The following is an 18,712-nucleotide window of genomic DNA, read 5'->3' as shown; positions in this document are numbered from 1 at the left end:
AGTCTATAGTACAGTATTATTAACTATAGTCACCACGAACGGACATCGGAGCCCCGGAATATCATCTCTCCATTTTCCCCATTCCTCAACTTTTACCCTCTCAACAATTTTTGAGGCCCTTAAAAAGTCTTTATGTGGCTTCAATCTATTGCTGTTTTCTGCATTAGAAATTTAAAGTGAAAATTTAAAAAATTATTTATTTATTATCTTATTTCAAAATTTAAAAACCCACTAAAGTTAACATACATGTACATGACATAGTCCTTTGTGAAAAATAACTATGGTTTCCAAAAGAATAAAAAAACAAACTATGTTTTCCAAAACTATCTTTCCTGTGAAAAGCCATCCACAGGACAACTCATAGGTATTGTTTTACCTATGTAGTTTATTAGAAAACAGCTGGATTTGCATATCTGCCTCTGCATCCAGTCTGTTGTGATGTCACTTGCAGTGTGGCCTCTTATAAACTCTACCACACACTTGAGAGAGAAGAAGAGGAAAAGAAGAAAATAACATTTCAGTGTAATTAGGAAAATAATGGCTCTTCTGAAAAGATATTAGGGACATGAAGGGCCTTTGACCACACTTTCCGAACCACTGGTATCTGTGTTCTCTTTGCTATGGTAAGCAGAAATTAGAGAAAAATGCAACGGTCGAGATCCACACAAGGCAACCCATTTCTTTGATTATGTTTATAGGAGAATTGCTCAACTTCAGGAATGTGAATGGTGAATTTTCCCTATTTTGTTTAGAAATAATAAAAATATTTCTTCCTGTTTTTATGATGTTTTTTAATGACCTTCAAGTGTTATTTTATCTTTTCTGCTGGGCGGATGGGTCAATGAGCCCAGCCAAAGTGAGGAGAATGAGTTAAGATCCATCCAACCCATTAGGGTCATTGGCTCTAGTTTCAGACAAATAGGATAAGCAACACTTTGTCAGTCTAGGATGAGAAATGATTTTGTCCCTTTTCTCTACTGCCTTGTCTTCATAAAACAAACCATTTTTTATGATTTAATATTTATTTAATTAGCTTTAGTTATTTAAAAAGTATTCATACAGTAATACTCTGTGGAAGACTTTTTACCACATATTATGATGGCATAATATGAGAATTATCCTGAGACTAATTAATTTAAATAGGAAACCACAAATTTTGTTTTGTTTTGTTTTTTCTTTTATTAAATCGTCACTTGTACTTTAATGCAATCATGGAGTACAATGTGCTACTTTTATATACAATTTAAAATATTTTCACAAACTGGTTAACATAGCTTTCATGGCATTTAAACCAAGATATTTTATAAAGATTTCCCTGGTACAGAGCTGTTAATATAATGCAAGTGGCTTTATAATTTTAAATTTTACAGTAGCTACCTTAATTCAAGTGAAGTTAACCTTAATAACATGTTTTACTTAACCCAATGTATCTAAAATACTATTATTTCATTTGTAACTAATACAAGAATTAGTGAGACACTTTACTTTTAAAAAATACCCCATCTTCTAAATGTCACTTTACACTCATAGCACATATCACTTTGGACCATTTTAAGCGTTCCACAGCCTCTGTGGCTAGTGGGCACTGCATTTGACAGAGTGCTATAGTCGTCTCAGTTTCTTTTTAATGTGTTTCCCACAAGAGAAGGTGACTTCACAATGTGTTGTCCTGTGAATGGCTTTCCATGTCATTTCCCTGAAGAGCAGGGCAAATTGGTCTGCTCAGCAGCAGAGTCAACTCTGTGTAGTTGGGTTGGTTTCAGAATGGGGCCTGTACATTTGTAAGTCCATATTGAAAATGTAAAAAGGACAAAGAACTAACTCATTGTTCTAGTTATCTAAAACCAACCGCTCCTTCCCCAAGTCCCCCACAACCTAGTGATGTAAAATAATAATTTTGTTATGTTCACAGACCATGGCTAGGGAAACCAAAAAAGAGTAGGGCAATTCTTTTCTGGAGTCTCAGCTGGGTTAACTAGATGGTCCTGGGCTTTAGTCTTTCTCCACTGCTAAGGTGGCCAATTCTGTCCCACATCGTGTGCCTGGGTTGGAATGATGAGGACAGGTGGAGCTGGACCTGAGAATGAGCACTCCAACAGGGAAGGTCTGACCCACAGTGAGTGTTCCCAGAAACCAAGGCGAACCAGCAAGGCTCTGGCCAAGCCTCAGAAGTCAGCTAGTAGCATGGCTTTCTCATTCTGTTGATTGCAAGCCAGTCACCAAGTCCAGACCAGAATCAAGGGGAAGGAAATTAAACTCCTTCTCTGGGTAATGGCAAGGCAAGGTCGAGTGCATATTGAATGAGAAATAGTGTTGTCCAGCTTTGGAAAATATAACCTGCTAGACTCAATAATTCTGTATATTTAAAAAATTTATCTCAGTGTTTTAAAGAATAACTTATACATTGGTTATACATCAAAGCCTTAGTTAGAGATCCAAGTGGGATTATCTAAGATTACAAAAAATATTTATTTAATTTGCAACAAAACCTTCTAACATTTGTTGAGAGCGTTATATATGTATATGCCAGACATAGGGCTAAGTATTTTATATGTTTCCTCATTTTATATATGCATTTCTTATAAAATAATTTCATTTTTCCTGTTTCTTATAATTTAAATCAGCCAAGCGGTTGAAAAGCTTTTGGTGGTATTACTCTTTCCATTAAGTCATGGTAATTACTTACAACTTTAAGTAACAACTGTGAATAAATGAAAGGCCAATTTTTAAGCATGATACAGCTAATGTTTAATGAAAAACACATTAAGCCCAAATTTTGTTCTTCAAACAATTTAACATATGTGCCCCTATATAAGACGATTCCCATTTCCTCAGGAGAACATCCTAAAAAGTGTTTTTTCCCCCAATTGGAATTTTTAAGGTTTGAGGGATGTGGGTGAAATAGACAAATGTTATTTATAATATTTAATTTGTTTAGTTATACATAAGCATTTAAAAATCTTTTATTAGGTATAATTATATACTAAATTAGACATACTGCTTTTTTTCCCCTCTCTGCTATTTTATCAAACTATTTCATTAAAAATTCTTCCCATGTAGTTTTTATCTCAGTTTCTTCATCCTTACTGGAGCTACTTCTTGGAAACGTCTCTCCCCGTTTTCTAGACTATATTATGTTCACTTCTGCCTAAGTGGATTAAGATAAACCACTTTTAAATCTATTTAGGAAGACTGTCACAGCAAATTTTATTGAAAGCTCCCAAACCCCTTTGTCTCACTTTTCTTATAGGAATATATCGTATGGTTGCCACAGTGTGATCATGACTTTTATTGCTTATGAAAGTGACTTTAAAAGTCTTGTTTGCATGGAATTCAAAACTTATAATCGGGAGGTTTCACCCTCAAATATCTGAAATAGATTTCTGTTGGATTTCTTCACTGAACTGATCTGGTAGGTGATCTCCATAGCACTCCATGAATATTACAAGTTAATACTGATCGTGTGTCAGTACTATGCTGTTCACTGTGAAGAAATGCAGAGAGTACTCTCAAACAGGAGAAACGGCGAAGACCTTGTGAGGACTCACATTTAAGACTACGTTTTTCCCCCCTGAGGACTAACTTTGGGAAAACATACTTAATCTTTTATGTATAGCAACTGAAACTTTAGAAACTGGGAATAGAAGTCACAAAAGGGAGTTTATTTCATTTTGTTCACATTGTTCTTTTTTTCTGCTATTTTTTTTTAGCTGGGCTGGGTTTAAACCCGCCCCCTCTGGCACATGAGACCAGCGCCCTACCCTTTTGAGCCCCAGGAGCCGCCCTACATTGTTCATAATTGTTCTAAATTGTGGCAGAATACATATACCATAAAAATTACCATCTTAACTACTTTTAAGTGTACAGTTTAGTGGTATTAAGGACATTCACATTTTTGGAACCATGACCACCATTCACCTCCAGAAATCTTTTCATTTTGCAAAAGTAGAACTCTGTATACATTAAACATGGACTCCCTTTTCCCCCAGCCACTAGCAACCACCCTTCTATGAAAACCGTCTTTATGAATTTGACTCCTCTAGGTACCTCATGTAAGTGGAATCATACAATATTTGTATTTTTGTGACTGGCTTACTTAGCGTAATGTCCTCAAGGGTCATCTGTGACAATGTATCATGAGTCAGAATTTTCTTCCTTTTTTTTTTTTTTTTTTTTGAGACAGAGTCTCACTCTGTTGCCCTGGTAGAGTGCCATGGCATCACAGCAACCTCAAACTCCTGGGTTCAAGAGATCCTCCTGCCTCAGCCTCTGGAGTAGCTGTGACTACAGGCATCTACCACAATGCCCAGCTCAGTTTTCTATTTTGTGTAGAGATAGATTTTTTCTCTTGCTCAGTGTGGTCTCAACCTCCTGAGCTGAAGTAATCCACTCGCCTCAACCTCCCAGAGTACTAGAAAGAATTTTCTTCCCTTTTAAGGCTGAATAATAGTCATTTGTTTGTACCCATTTTGCTTATCCACTTATCTGCTGATGGACACTTGTTTTGGTTCTACCTCTTGGCTATTGTGAATAATGTTACTATGAATATGGGTGTACAAATTTATTTTCAGAACCTTGCTTTCAATTCTTTTGGGTGTATACCCCAAAGTAGAATTCCTCTATAATATGGTAATTCTATTTTTAATTTCTAGCGGAACTGCCATACTGTTTTCCATTGCAGTGGCACCATTTAACATTTCCACTAACAATACACAAGCGTTCCAATTTCTCCACATCCTTGCCAACACTTCTCATTTTCTATTTTTTAAGATAATAGCCATGCTAACAGGCTTCTTTTTAATTAAAAACAAAAGTTTGGGAATTTTTCCTTGGTGTTCCTACTTTGTCAGAGGCATTTGTTTATATATATCAACTATTTTCTAATTAAGACAACCAATTATTTGCAATTGATAACACTGTACAGTGCTGTGCAATAAATAGATACATCAGGATTACATTATCCACAATATGTTGAAGCTAAAAATGCAGATGGTATTTTGGGAAGACTGGGGAGAAAACAGACATTATTTAGCATTTACTGTGGGTCAAGACCTGCATTTTCCATATATTATTACGTTTGATCTTTAGCAGAACCCTATTAGTACATCAATCTCATGTCAATGGAGGCAGAAACTCATGCACAGAGTAAGAGATTTGTTAAAGTCACATAGAGAGTGTTGAAAATGTGTCCAAACTTGTCTGTCTGATGCCAGAACCTGTGCTTTTCTCATTATCTTTTGCTATCTGTTAAGTATAAAATACCTCATTTGTTCAATCCATATGATTTGTGAAGTTTTTCCAAGATAGTATTTCACATGTTCCATATAGTAGTTCTGCGAGACGGTTAACATCAATATTATCCAGATCCACATTTACAAATGGTGGAAATTGTGATTCATGGCAGCATGTACTTGTCCAAGCTCACAAACCAGAGTGGAAACAGAACTAAGACTCAAATCCAGGCCTTTTCATTCTTGATCCACAGTTCTTCTCCCTGTAACATGTGCCTTTTTGCTGTTCAGAGCAGCTCATATAGTTATGCAACCTCATTAAGTCAAAGTTAGATGTTACAAATGTAGACATTTGATTACAGCTCATGTGACATGCAGTACTTTCTAATTAATATTTGATCATGTCATCTACCATTCCCTTCCTTATCTAAGACTGCGATGAAAAGGTTCTATTTATTAATGTCATTCGCTAAGTCATTCTTCAGATCCTGAATGGATGTTTATTGTATGTCGGATGCTGTGTTTGGGGCAAGACATGGGGAGATATATAAAGGAAATATTTTCCTTATCTCAACACAGCTCACACTATAACAGGAGATTCTGATACTTAAAAAAATTTCCCTATGATGTATGCCTACCTTGTAAGGATACTGAAGGGGAAATTGGGTGGGGTCAACAGAAAAAGTTTCACAGGAGAGGAGGGTCTATACACCTTAGGAATGGGTAGGCTTTCCCCTAAAGAGAAGAGTTAAATAATGGTTTGTTCTTTGTAGAACCACAAGGAAACCTCCATCCATTTCAGCTGTCTGAAAGAAGAGTTGAGAGAGATCTTCTGTTTTATCTAATTCTGAAGTTTTGCCCAAGTGGCTTACCTGAATTGATCAAAAATAGAGATAGTTTGGGTCTGTGTGATTTGGGGTCATCAGTACAAGCAGTGGATAGATTAATGTTGTCTGATTGCTTTGAAGGTGATGTGCTCAGGTCTTTGTGGCTGTAAAAGCAACTGCAAGGACCATGTGGTATTTTGATGGTTGTTGTGGCTGGTTTGAGTTGGCTGGGTGATCAGAGGCAGTTGCATGATTGTCTTCAGGTATATTTTTATTCCATAGGGAGAAAGAGGCCCCCGGGGTCTTCCTGGACTCCCAGGTGAGGATGGATGCCCGGGAACGAGGGGACCTAAGGTGAGTGTGGCCTTGAGCTGTGGACTTCTTTCCCTTTCTTGCTTTTACCCCTCGTGTTTGAGAAAAATCTTAATTTTTCAACATACTGGTATTTCGCCATCTATGATATGCTCCTGTGTATAATGTGCAATGTTGTTGGCCCAAAATGTCAAGAAAAAAAATCTTTTGTTTAAATTATGTAAAGGTGGGAGGAAGTGACCACCAGTGGTGCCTCCTTCTCTCACAAGAGGTGTTAGGCATAGAGCTGACCGCTGCAGAGAAGCTGGGAGTGAGCCCAGGTGGCGGGTGAGAGTGGTCCAGGTAACTGGAGTGCCTGACCTCCCCGCTGTCCCCTCCCAGCCCACCCTCATCCTCACACCCTCTCATTGTCCTGTTCCTATCCATGACCATTGGTGGGAATGTCGTCACAGCCACTCATTGGTGGGAATGTCGTCTCAGCCACAGCTGAGAACCCCAGTGGGCTTATTTCCTGGGAAGCTGCTGTGAGGGTGAGGGCTGCCCTTGACTGCCCCAGGCTTCTAACAGTGGGAGGCTGCCTCATCTCTGAAATAGCTGGCCCTGTTCTGAGGCCTCTAAGACACCACAAAGGAGGAAGATCCCTGAGCTGGGGTCTGGGAGACCTGGGTTCTGAGACCCGGATCTACAAGTATAGCCTGCTGTTGTGACCTTGGGCCTCAATCCCCATAAAATTTCTGTCTGCGAGGGTATCTGGCAGTGAAGCACAAAACCTTTGGAGTATCAGAGTCCATTGATTATAATTTTAAACCTATGACTTGTCTGAACCCCCAAGGTGTTGAATTGGTATAATTTCTCAAACTTGCCAGTAGGAAGAAAAATATCAGGTCACTAATATATGAAACCAGGTCTTTCTCCTAGAGAACTGATTCGATATATTTGGGAGTGGTTCAGGAGTCTCATTTTAACTAGTTCCTGGGGTGATTTGTAGGATTTCCAAGTCTGGGAAAGGCTGGTGTCATTTATTCTGACGTTACTGAGTGCCGAAGGTCTGGGTGACTCAAGGAGTCACTAAACAGAGATGTAAATGCAGAGCACTTCACTGGGCTGATATCATAAGGGAAAGCTTCCTCTGCATGGTGTCCTGGGGGGCCTCAGAATGGGGCCAGCTGCATGAGAGACAAGGCAGCTCAGAAGCAGCAGGGATCTACCATCAGAGCAGGGATCTACAAGGCAGCTCAGTGCAGCAGGGCTGGCACTGGTCCCTCACACTAGCTTCCCAGGAAATAAACTCACCGGAGTTCTCAGTGGAACAGCTGTGGCCAGGTTCCTACCAATGATCATGGATGGGAACGGGAAATGAGGGGATGTGAGGATGAGAGTGGACTGGGGGGGGCAGTAGGGGAGGTTGGGCACTACGGTTGTTTGGACCACTGTCATCTGCCACCTAAGCTCACTCCTGGCTTCTCTGCAGTGGCCAACTCTGCACCCTGCACCTATCAGGAGAGAAAGAGGTGCCATTGCATAGCCATTTCTCCCCTCCTTTCACCAAGGTCCCAACACTAACCCATGTGTCACCATTGGTGGCATGCTCACTTCCAAGATAGTAGTGGCAGTGGTGTCTGGTGCAAGTGGCCAGGTGGGCTGGAGGCTACTGCGGCTGTGGTGCCTGCCAGTCAGGGGGCAGTAGGGGAAAGGCGACATTTGGAGGGGGTGTGATTACCTTGTCACAGGGCATTATTTTACATGTGGATGTTGTTGTTGCTTTCTATGGTTACACTTTTAAAAGAATTAAAAACATTTATATAGATACGAAATTAGTACTACCTACCCATGTATAATGTACATCTTTATTTTTCCCTCAAAAATTTGGGCATAAACATGTGCATTACACAGTGCAAAATATGGGCTATGGAATGGTGGCTCTTCCTCTGACTGAAAGCCTTTTCTTTTACCTCCCAGAAGTAAAGCCAGAGAAAAGGAATCAACTACTGCAAGTAGTTTACTGGGAGGTGCTATCAGAAAACAATAGCAGGAGAGTAAGGAGTGAGATAAGGAGTGAAGGGGCTGGAAAAGGGTGTATTATCAATCACGTTACCACTGTGATGGGTGGAGCTTAATCCTCCTGAGGAGCTCTGGAGGCCAGCCTTGAACATGCATCTCAGTGTTACACCAGTCAAGGGGTGAGGGAACTGGGTTGTTTATACACCAAATCCTATCAGGAATTAGCTGAGAGATGCTCCCAGGAAGCGTTACTTCCCTAGTGCTCTTGGCTTGTTCTCTTTATAGGTAGAGCAGGCCCTGGTCTCAGGAAAACACTTAGGAAAGAATCATAGACCCTGGTGCTTGGAAGAAAATTTGAGAACACTAAAATTTTGAAGACTCAAGGGGTATAGGTGGGGCATTCTTTTCATGTGGTTACATTCAATGTTCCTTAACAGTCCAGGATTGGAGAATGTCTTTCAATAAGGCCAGAAAAAGATGTCTATAATCTAAGCGTCCTAAAGAGAGTTTTCTTAACCACAACGACCATATTCTGTATATCCTAACAAGTTACTCATTCAAGTAATTTGTTCTTTTGTTCTAGAAGCCCTCTCCCACTTGCTAGCCAGTGTAGTCTCATCTTTGTTTGAAAAATATGACCAATTTAATAAGAATCGGCAGGTCACTGTTGTTCTCTTTCATTCCTGTATGTGTGGAGTTGCCCAAGGGGCAATTTTCTCCAGGTCCCAGGCAAAGTAAGGGTGCCAGGGATCAGAACGCTGTGATCCCCATTACATTTACTAAAGAATACATCTTCATTTTGATCTAGTGCTTGTAATTTTATTTTACAATTTATTTTAGTTAGTATATTTTATTCAAACCAGGGAACATATGGTTTCCAAAATGACACAAGGGTTTAAAGGTGTCATTCTTATGGCTGAATTTACATCTTTTATGTTTACCTGGGTAGAGCTGAAACACATTCTTCTTAACAAAGTATCTCAAGATTGGAAAAGAAAAATATCCAATATACTCAATACTAATTTGAAACCATTATATAAACAATTACATGCCCACATAAATGATAAAACACAAATATAGTATAGGAAGGGGGGGGGAGAGAACAGATGGGGAAGGGAAGAGGGGGAGGACAATTGGTGGGAGGAGGGAGAGCAATTGGTGAGATCTCACCTAATGTGCACAGTGTGAGGGTGTTTGGCATGCTCCCTTGGGTGAAGGCCTCTACCATAACTTGAACTTCATATTTACCTTGGCAATAAGAACAATGTAACCTAAAAAATATTTGTACCCTTATATTAGTTTGAAATAAAAAAAATTTCATTCAAACTCATTTCTTTTTATTTCTTTCTAAATTTAGGGAATAAGAGGATTTTCAGGAGAGAAGGTAGGTAATCTTTGCTCTTCTTAAACTGAATAGCAGTTTCTTTGGGAAACATAATACTGAGTTTGATCACTTTTCCTTTGCTTGAGTGAGGTGAGGCTTAAAACTTAGACAAGAGAATATGTCAGATGATATTAATAGACAAACTTCCATGCAAATTAATGACTATTTGTAAGACATGTATTTTAAGCTTAAGGCAGTGCTATGGATTATTATTTTCAAAGCTTTCTGATTCTATAAAAATGGGAAAGCTGCTCCTGAATCCAAAGTGTTCCGTGAAGGTCTGGTCCAGGTGGGTGTCAATGAGAGAGACAGGCTGGGACAGGACTAGAAGGAAAGGGGTTGGCACAATAAAGGAATATATACAGACTCCTTATATACAGATTCAGAACCAAAGTATCAATTTGCTCATTCATTCACTCAAAAATATCATGTAATTCTAGTTCAAAAGTTTGGTATATTTATTTTGATGCACCAGCTCAGCTATACTTTGGGTTAAGAAAACACATGAAACTATTTTCTCCAGTGGACAGTAGGAGTAAATCAACTATTTCACACATGTAAAATGCATTTTATTTTGCTTGCAAAGCTGGATTTTTTTTTTTCAAAAGAGGATTTATAATGAATATATTATAGTCTGTTGTGCCTAGGAGTTCCACAAAAACCACACTGCCAAACAAGCTGAATTCACAGCACAGTCCCTTTATTGAAGAGCAGGCCGGCGACTGCCTCAGTGTCCCAACATGGGGTTTCTGAGTGCAGCCCAAGTGCTTAAGGGGTAGAGTTTTTAAGGCTTGGCCTGCATCCTGGTTGGCACTCAGGCTGTTTAGGTGCATTAGGTAGGGTAACAAGCAGCATTGTATAGAAGCAGAATTTTGTGGTTAGTTAGGCATACGTCATGCATTTTTGTTTTAATATTTTCCCTCTACACATTTTAGTTTCTGTACTTTCGCCCCATACATCTTAGTCTCAGTATTTTCCCTACCTGGCAATACCTGGTATTACTTAAAGGTCAGTCTGGGGACAGTTTGTGCCTCCCGGTTTGTTTCCCAGTGAGTTAGCTAAGCAAGAAACTGGGAGTGAACTAAAAGCAAGAAATCAATTAGTACTTTCTCATTTATCTTGGGGCTGAACTACACCTATTTCCTTTCTTTTTTTTGAAAGCTTTCAGTTTGCAAATTTGCCCGGGGTTAGCTGGCATTTTCCCATTATAGCCTAGGCCTGACACTCTTTTGCTTTAGTCTAGGCCCACGAGGCCTAACATGTCCTTTTGAGATGGCTGGCAAAATGAAGGGCTGATAATAAGAAAGTGACGGAATCTTCGATGGGATGTCACTGTGCCATTGCCTATTTCTTTTTACTCTTCTCACCATATTAACCTCAGTTTTTCAGTTCTTTTCTTATTTTTATCACTCCCCAAATGTACATACACTCACTTAATCCTCTTTAATCTGTAATCTCCCAAATTTCCATTATACAGATTAATCCAGGCATATTTACCATCATTTTGTTGTTGTTGTTGAGAGACTCTCGCTTTGACACCTTTGGTAGAGGGCTGTGGTGCCACAGCTCACAGCAACCTCAAACACTTGGGCTCAAGCAATCCTCTTGTCTCAGCCTCCCGCGTAGCTAGGACTATAGGTTCCTGCCCCATCCCAGCTATTTTTAGAGATGGGGTCTAGTTCTTGCCCAGGCTGGTCTCAAACTCCTGAGCTCAAGAGATCCACCCACCTCAGCCTCCCAGAGTTCTAGTATTAAAGGTGTGAGCCACTGCAATGGCCTATTTACCATCTTCTGAAAGAAAGTTAGTGACAAAAGGACCACGTGACAACCAGAAGATGTTTTTTTTTTTTTCAATTTTTGGTCGGGGCTGGGTTTGAACCCACCACCTCCAGCATATGGGGCTGACGCTCTACTCCTTTGAGCCATAGGTGCCATCCAGAGGATGTTTTATGCTGTCTTGTGAAAGAATTATTCTCATTGCAAAAGTTTAAAGGAAATCTTTTTGATCCATTCAAAATTTGAGGATTATTAAAAATCTTTTCTTCTTTCAGGTATCTGAAACTGTCAGGAAACACAGTGTATAATAACCCTAGCAACTATTTCATAAAGAAAATAATGATTACTTATAGAAAAAATATCCACCTCTACCTGTTTCTTTTGTCTCCAACATTCTGATATTTCTTTGCTCCAGGGAAACCCTGGTGAGGAAGGTGTTGATGGCTTCGACGGAGAACAGGTACAAAAGTTTCTCATTTTATGTTTTCTTTTCTACTAATCTGGCATTTATGCTCTTATAGAAAGTATAGCTTTCCATGATTAGCTAGAAGTTTTAACCTGCATACTCAATAATCTTCAAAGTTAATGTATGTAGCTGTTCTCATCCTCGAAATACAAGGACTCTAGAAACTTAACTCTAATCAATTCCTTGCATATTCCATATTATTGTTTAGTATTTTATTTTCATCTTTTTTGGTTAAACTCTACCAATTACAAATTGTTACTATTATTGTTTTATATAGTCAGTGCTTATCTTTCTTTAGCCACATGTTTACTAGTATCACTGATACCTTCCTTGCCTTCATTGATGTATTCCAAAGAACGTGCAAATATCAACTTCCTTTGGCCAAGTAGATACCTTTTAGAATTTTCATTAATGATGGTCAATTTGTGGTAAACTCTTTTGTTTTCCTTTTCCTCTGAAAGTCTATTTATTTTACTTTTGAAAAATCGTTCATTGGGTAAACAATTCTGTGGTGATGGTAATTTTCTCTCAGCATTTTGAAGATGTAATTTCTTAGTCTGATGGCTTCTATTGTCTTCTACCTTTCATTATTTATGTTAAGAAGTTGCCTGTCAAAATAATTGTTCTTTTGTAAACAATCTTTAAAAATAGATATATCATATAGATATGTATATCCTTAAAACTTTTCCCTTTGTTTTTAGTTTTTGGCAGTTTCAATATGATCTGTTCAGGTGTGGATTTATTTTTATTTTTTTCTGTTTGTGGACTTGTTAGGCTTTTGAATCTGAATATTTACGTCTCTTCTATACATTTTGGAAAATCCTTAGAAAATTACCATTTAAAATGTTTTATCTTTCCTATTGTCTCTATTATCTCTTTGTGGAAATCTAATTTGAAGTTTGTGAAAACTTCTCATTTTTTCCCCAGTATTTCTTCACCACCCTTTCGTATTTTCTGTTTCTCTGTCATTCTGTGCTGGATTCTGTATGATTTCTCCAGTTTCTAGTTCATTACTTCTCATCTTACTTGTATTTAGAATGTTACTTAATCTAAAAATTGAATTTTTAATTTCAATTGTCTTATTTTTCACTTCAAGGAGTTTCCTTTGATTCTTTTAAAAATCTACTTGATCTCTGAATAACCTGACACTGCTTGTTATTTTACTCATTCTGTTTTTAACAATTTAAGCATATCGAATATATTTATTTTATATTTAGTGAATGATAATTCTGATGTTTGGAATCATTGCAGGTCTGATATTGTTTTCTTTTGTTTCTACTGATTTTTCCTTCATGATGTCTCCTTCATGTATATTGTGATTTTTGATTTAAACTCATTTTTGATGTAACTTTGTCTGTGAAAATTTGTTAAATCCTGGGCTGAGATTGTTTGCTTCTGCTATGTTTCTACTGGCACTGCCTTCTGGGAGCACTTTAAAATAAATTGTCAGCCTGAGGTTTCTCATAACATGAAGAGAGACATGTGCGCGCACACGCGTGTGTGCGCGTGCACACACACACACACACGGTGATTTCATGAAGCCCTCTGGACAACCAAGAACTATTACCATTTTGAATTTCTTCTTCCTTCATATTCTGTGGTTCAACTCACTAATATATGTGAAATGTGTTATAATTTGTCTGGAATTTTAAACTGATTTTAATGGGATGATTGCTCAGTGCATCTAGTCACATTGTCAGAAATAGAGTGGAACAGCAAATTTGTACTCTTGGCTAGAATGTAAAACTACATACAAAAGCTTTTGATGTGACTAATACAAGAAAGATTCTTTGTATATTTATTTTTCTCTTTCTAGGGTGGTCATGGAGTTCCAGGATTGCCTGGAGAAAAAGGAAATAGAGGAAATCGGGTAAAATATGAGGATACTCGCTCATTTTTAAAATGAATAACCTGACACAGGCAGTTTATTTTTATTTTTTTTTAAATTTATTTTTTTCAAACAACCTTTAGTGTTTGACAGTTTATTTTTAAACTGTGGGAAAGAATCATCTAGTGGTTTAAATACTAGGTTGAGCGTTAAAGGGCAATCAATATTATCAATAGATCATTATTTAGAAGATTTACGTAAGACTTGATATTGTAGATGGTTAAATGAGTAATATACATCTTGTAACTTAACCTTTTGTGCTTTAGAACAGAGATTGTGTCACTCCCTATCTCACAAGTTTTTCATAGTTACTGTACCCAAGGTCTTTCAACTACATTCTCCATCAATCTCAGTCAAGAAGTGTCCTTCACAAATTGTGCTACTTCTTGTCCCCTGAACATTCCTCGTGTATTTGCTCATGCCAGCTGCCCCTCTTGGAATACCTTTTCCCTGCTTCTGTCTCCAGGGTTTAATTTGAATATCACCTTTCTTCAGTGTCTCACTCCTTTCTTTTTTCCTCATGATGGCTTCTTTGGCCATGTCAATCTGTGGTGATCTCTCTTCTCTGCATCCTTACAACTTACTATTATTATTTGTATTATCTGCTTGACAGTGATCACACACTGCCTCATGCTGGTGAGTCTATGGGAGGGATATCAGATACCTGGCATTTGTACTGCAGCTCTCACTCCCTATGCCTGTGGCAGACATTACTAATTATGGAGTCCAACATGGACGAAAGATCCAGGTCAACACAGAAGCATAATCAGCTTCTGTTGATAGATAGGATTACAGATGTGGGTGAAATTTATTTATTTATGCTTCTTTGTACTCTTAAGGAGTTAGAGTAATACTTTTACTTCAAGGATGCACAATTAATGTTGTAGACAGATTCTCTGGTAAGTAAAACAGGCAGAATCAGAAGATATGGCTCTTAACCTCAAACCTGAAGTGTGCAGATCAGGTTTTAGAGAAGTCGAAGGATACCATACTGCTATAACACTGGAGAGATTTCAGTTTCAGTTGAATTTTGTTAAATTCAGTAAACAGCTGTCAAGTGCCTTCTCCCTGTGGAACATTTTTTCCCAAACACAAAGAAGAGTACCAAGATATGTAAACTTGGGCTTTGACTAAAAAAGAGCCCAGGTACCTGTAGCTGGTACAGGTAGAACTATAATACAAGACAGGATGATAAGATAGGGGTTTAAGGATAGTGCAAATAAAGAATCAGTGCGAGCACAGCGACTTAAGGAGGATGCTAAAATAGAGTGGCTTTTCATCAGAACTGATTAAGCATATATTATAATCCAGGCATAATTCTAGAATGAGGGACAAAACAGGCATGGGTGTTATATTTTAGGATTGGACTTTAGGACGACAGACAGACATTAATAAAATAATCATGGAAGTAGATGTAAGCTTCTTGCTTGGATAAACATATGGAGAGGGAAATGACATGGGTTCTCATCCATCCTGTGCACTCAGGAGCTTTTCATCAAGGAAGTGGAGATGGGAGGAAATTTAAAGAATGATGAGGAAGGAGAGAAAGGGGCAAGAGAACAGCCTACTGTATTAAAGCTCTGTGACATTTGAGCAGGTGCCAAAGGGCGGAGAGGACACTGGCATTCTGGGGAATGTAGGAAATCAAGATATTTTTCACTTTGATCTTTGTGAGAAGGAATGGGCAAGAGATACAAGGTATTCTGGCTTAAGTAAAAGGCACAAGGAAAAGATGAGAGGTAGAAAAACTCAGGGTAGTTTTGAAAAAACAAGGATTCCAATTTAACAGCAGTGGAGGATAAAATAAAAAGTATAAAGAGTGGGAATAAAGTCTAGGAAGGCAATTTGGAGTCAACTAATGCCGTGTTTAGGAGTTTTTTTCCTTCTACTGAGTAATCAAGGGCTACTAAGAGTTCTAGGCAAGGGAGACACATATTTGAAGTTACAGGTTTAGAATATTACTCTCATGCAAATATCTTTGTTGTAAAATTATTTTTGGCCATCTAAATTGTATATAAAATCAGCACATTGTACTCCATAAATGCATTAATGTATGCAGTTATGATTTAATAAAAGAAAATGAATTAAAAAATAAAAATAAATAAAGTTTTTAAAAAAGAATAATACTGTAGAAGCCATGTGTCTGTTTTGGAAAAAGGAGGGACTAGAAGTGGGCAAATCATAATAAGAACCATATAGTGACTTTGAGCATTTAAATTTATTATTTTATTTAATTCCTGCAATGGCCCTGTAAGATGAGTACATCTGTCTCACAAATGAGAAAATGGAATTAGAGAAGTCAAAGAAATCTTGGCTATTTAGTAAGTTAAGCGGAAGGATCAGAATTTAGTATTATCTATCTCTCTTTACATTATTCCATTAGGCCATGAGAGAGGTAAAGTAGGGTCTTAAGTAAGATTGTGAGGTGACTTCTTTGGGAGCCTAGAGAACATTCCATTTCCTATGTGTCTGAGAGTGGGAACAGTGATTCTGTCTTCATCACACCTACTCTCCAGAGGCAGGCATGTGACATCATCTGAAGAAGGGATCTCCCCTACTCCGTGACTCTGTAGGACACAGAGATGACCTGATAATGGCAGGTTTTAAGAGAGGCAATTTTTCACTTATTGTGTTACAGTCCTATGGTAAATTTTTTCACCTCTTTGCTTCTCTGTCTGCAGCAATCACAGTCAGGGGCTCTGGAAGCATTTTTCTATCCTTTCTTCTCTGGCACTACTGCCTACACCCTCTATGGAGAAAACCTCCTATTTCTTTCTACATGTGTTTCTACCCCTCCCTAATGTGGAGCAGTAGAGAGGGATGGAAAGATCAAGGAATTTGGTGGTGGGGAGACCTGGATCCAACTTCCCAGCCTCAGGTCCCACATGCACAAATGGTTTAATTCCTGAGTTGTGAGGATTAAGTGAGGGAATCACTTTACCCCAGTTAGAATGGATTTTATTAAAAGGTCCAAAAACAATAGATGCTGGCATGGATGCAAAGAGAAAGGAATGCTTATACTGTGGTGGGACTGCAAATCAGTACAATGTCTATGGAAAACAGTATGGAGAGTCCTCAAAGAACTAACCCTACCATTTGATCCAGCAATTCCATGGGGTACTTACCCAAAGGAAAATGTCATTTTATCAAAAAGACACCTGCATGCAAATGTTTATGTGTTATTATTACAACACAATTCTCAACTGCAAAGATGTAGAATCAACCCAAGTGCCTATTGATTCAAGAGTGGATTAACAAAATGTGGTATACTTGCATGTATGTTATGGACTACTATACAGCCACGAAGAATCATAAATTAAGTTCTTTTGCAACAATTTGGATGGAACTAGAGATCATTATCCTAAGCAAAGTATCTAAAGAATGGAAAACAAATACCACATGTATTCACTATTGAACTGAAACTAACTGATAAACACCCATATGGAGAGAGTGAAGTAAAACTCAGTGGACTCAGTGGAAAGCAAGCAGGGAGGAGGGGAGAGTAGGGGATGGGCACAAACTTACCTAATGGGTACAGTGAACACCATCTGAATGATGGGCATGCTTATAACTCTGACTCAAGAATAACAAAATCAATAGGTGTAACCAAAAACATTTGCCTCCCTGTAATTTTCTTTTCTTTTTTCTTTTTTTGAGACAGAGCCTCAAGCTGTTGCCCTGGGTAGAGTGCTGTGATGTCACAGCTCACAGCAACCTCCAACTATTGGGCTTAAGCGATTCTCTTGCCTAGGCCTCCCAAGTAGCTGGGACTACAGGCACCCACCACAACGCCCAGCTATTTTTTAGTTGTAGTTGTCATTGTTTTTGGTAGGCCTGGGCTGGATTCGAACCCACCAGCTCTGGTGCACGTGGCTGGGTGCCCCAGTTGCTTGAGCTACAGGCGCTGAGCCGATCCCTGTACTATTTTGAAATTTAAAAAATGAGATAATACACACTTACAGCCAAGCATGTGGCAGAAAGCCAATAGAACATGTTCTTTTCTACTTTTCAATCTCACCTCTGGCAGCAGGTGCTCTAGAATTCAAGTACTAAGTTGCTCCTTTAATTTGATCCTTATTTTCTCTCTTAATGTCCTCTTTGCCTTAGGCAATAGGTGATTTTAAAAAGTGACCCATTTTTCTTTGTGATTTAAGGGCTTGACGGGACTGCCAGGACAACCAGGAGAGCGTGGAGAGCCTGGGTTAAGGGGAGATCCTGTGAGTGATGTTGGGGGCTTCTGCTGCTTTAACTCTAGGGATATGAGAATTGTTTGCTTGTGGTCCAAAGGCAAAGAGCAATTAAGTATTCATTAATAAGGCATCTGTTCAGGCTATGTTAGTATTATAACAAATAAGAGATTGGAGGAGAGATTCATCTTGTAGATAATTGGGGTTAAAAAAAGGTTGGAATTTAATTGCATTGAGTGTCTAGAATTATTGAGCAGGTTCAGACAACAAGAAGGGTCTACTTTTTTTTTTTTTTTTTTTTTAAGACACATCTCACTATGTCGCCTTTGGTGGAGTGCTGTGTTGTCAGAGCTCACAGCAATAACAAACTCTTGGGCTTAAGCAATTCTCTTGCCTCAGCCTCCCAAGTAGCTGGGACTACAGGTGCCCACCACAACACCCAGCTATTTTTTTGTTGTAGTTGTAATTCTTGTTTGGCAGGCCTGGGCTGGGTTTAAACCTGCCAGCCCCAGGTGCATGTGGCTGGTGCCCTAACTGCTTAGCTACAGGCACCGAGTCAAGAAGGGTCTACTTTGGTTGTGTCTTTTCTTTCCTTTTCTCATAGTTTCCAAGAATATGAGGTCTGTGTAGCAATCCCTCT

General features: G+C 38.6%; 1 protein-coding gene across 1 annotated transcript in view; it reads left to right on the top strand.

The window, feature by feature from the left end:
- Positions 1–18,712, top strand: part of LOC100962815 (collagen alpha-4(VI) chain-like) — a 100,914-nt gene that overhangs the window by 28,866 nt on the left and 53,336 nt on the right. Inside the window, exons 13-17 of the mRNA XM_003781866.1 lie at positions 6,341–6,412; positions 9,729–9,755; positions 11,947–11,991; positions 13,814–13,867; positions 18,040–18,102. Coding sequence (XP_003781914.1) covers positions 6,341–6,412; positions 9,729–9,755; positions 11,947–11,991; positions 13,814–13,867; positions 18,040–18,102 — 261 coding nt within the window. The remainder of the gene's footprint in view (positions 1–6,340; positions 6,413–9,728; positions 9,756–11,946; positions 11,992–13,813; positions 13,868–18,039; positions 18,103–18,712) is intronic.

Source organism: Otolemur garnettii, unplaced genomic scaffold, assembly GCF_000181295.1.
Source record: "Otolemur garnettii isolate 467f Iridium unplaced genomic scaffold, OtoGar3 scaffold00002, whole genome shotgun sequence".
In the NCBI taxonomy this organism is placed as follows: domain Eukaryota; kingdom Metazoa; phylum Chordata; class Mammalia; order Primates; family Galagidae; genus Otolemur; species Otolemur garnettii.
This window is presented reverse-complemented; position numbering and strand designations above follow the sequence as displayed.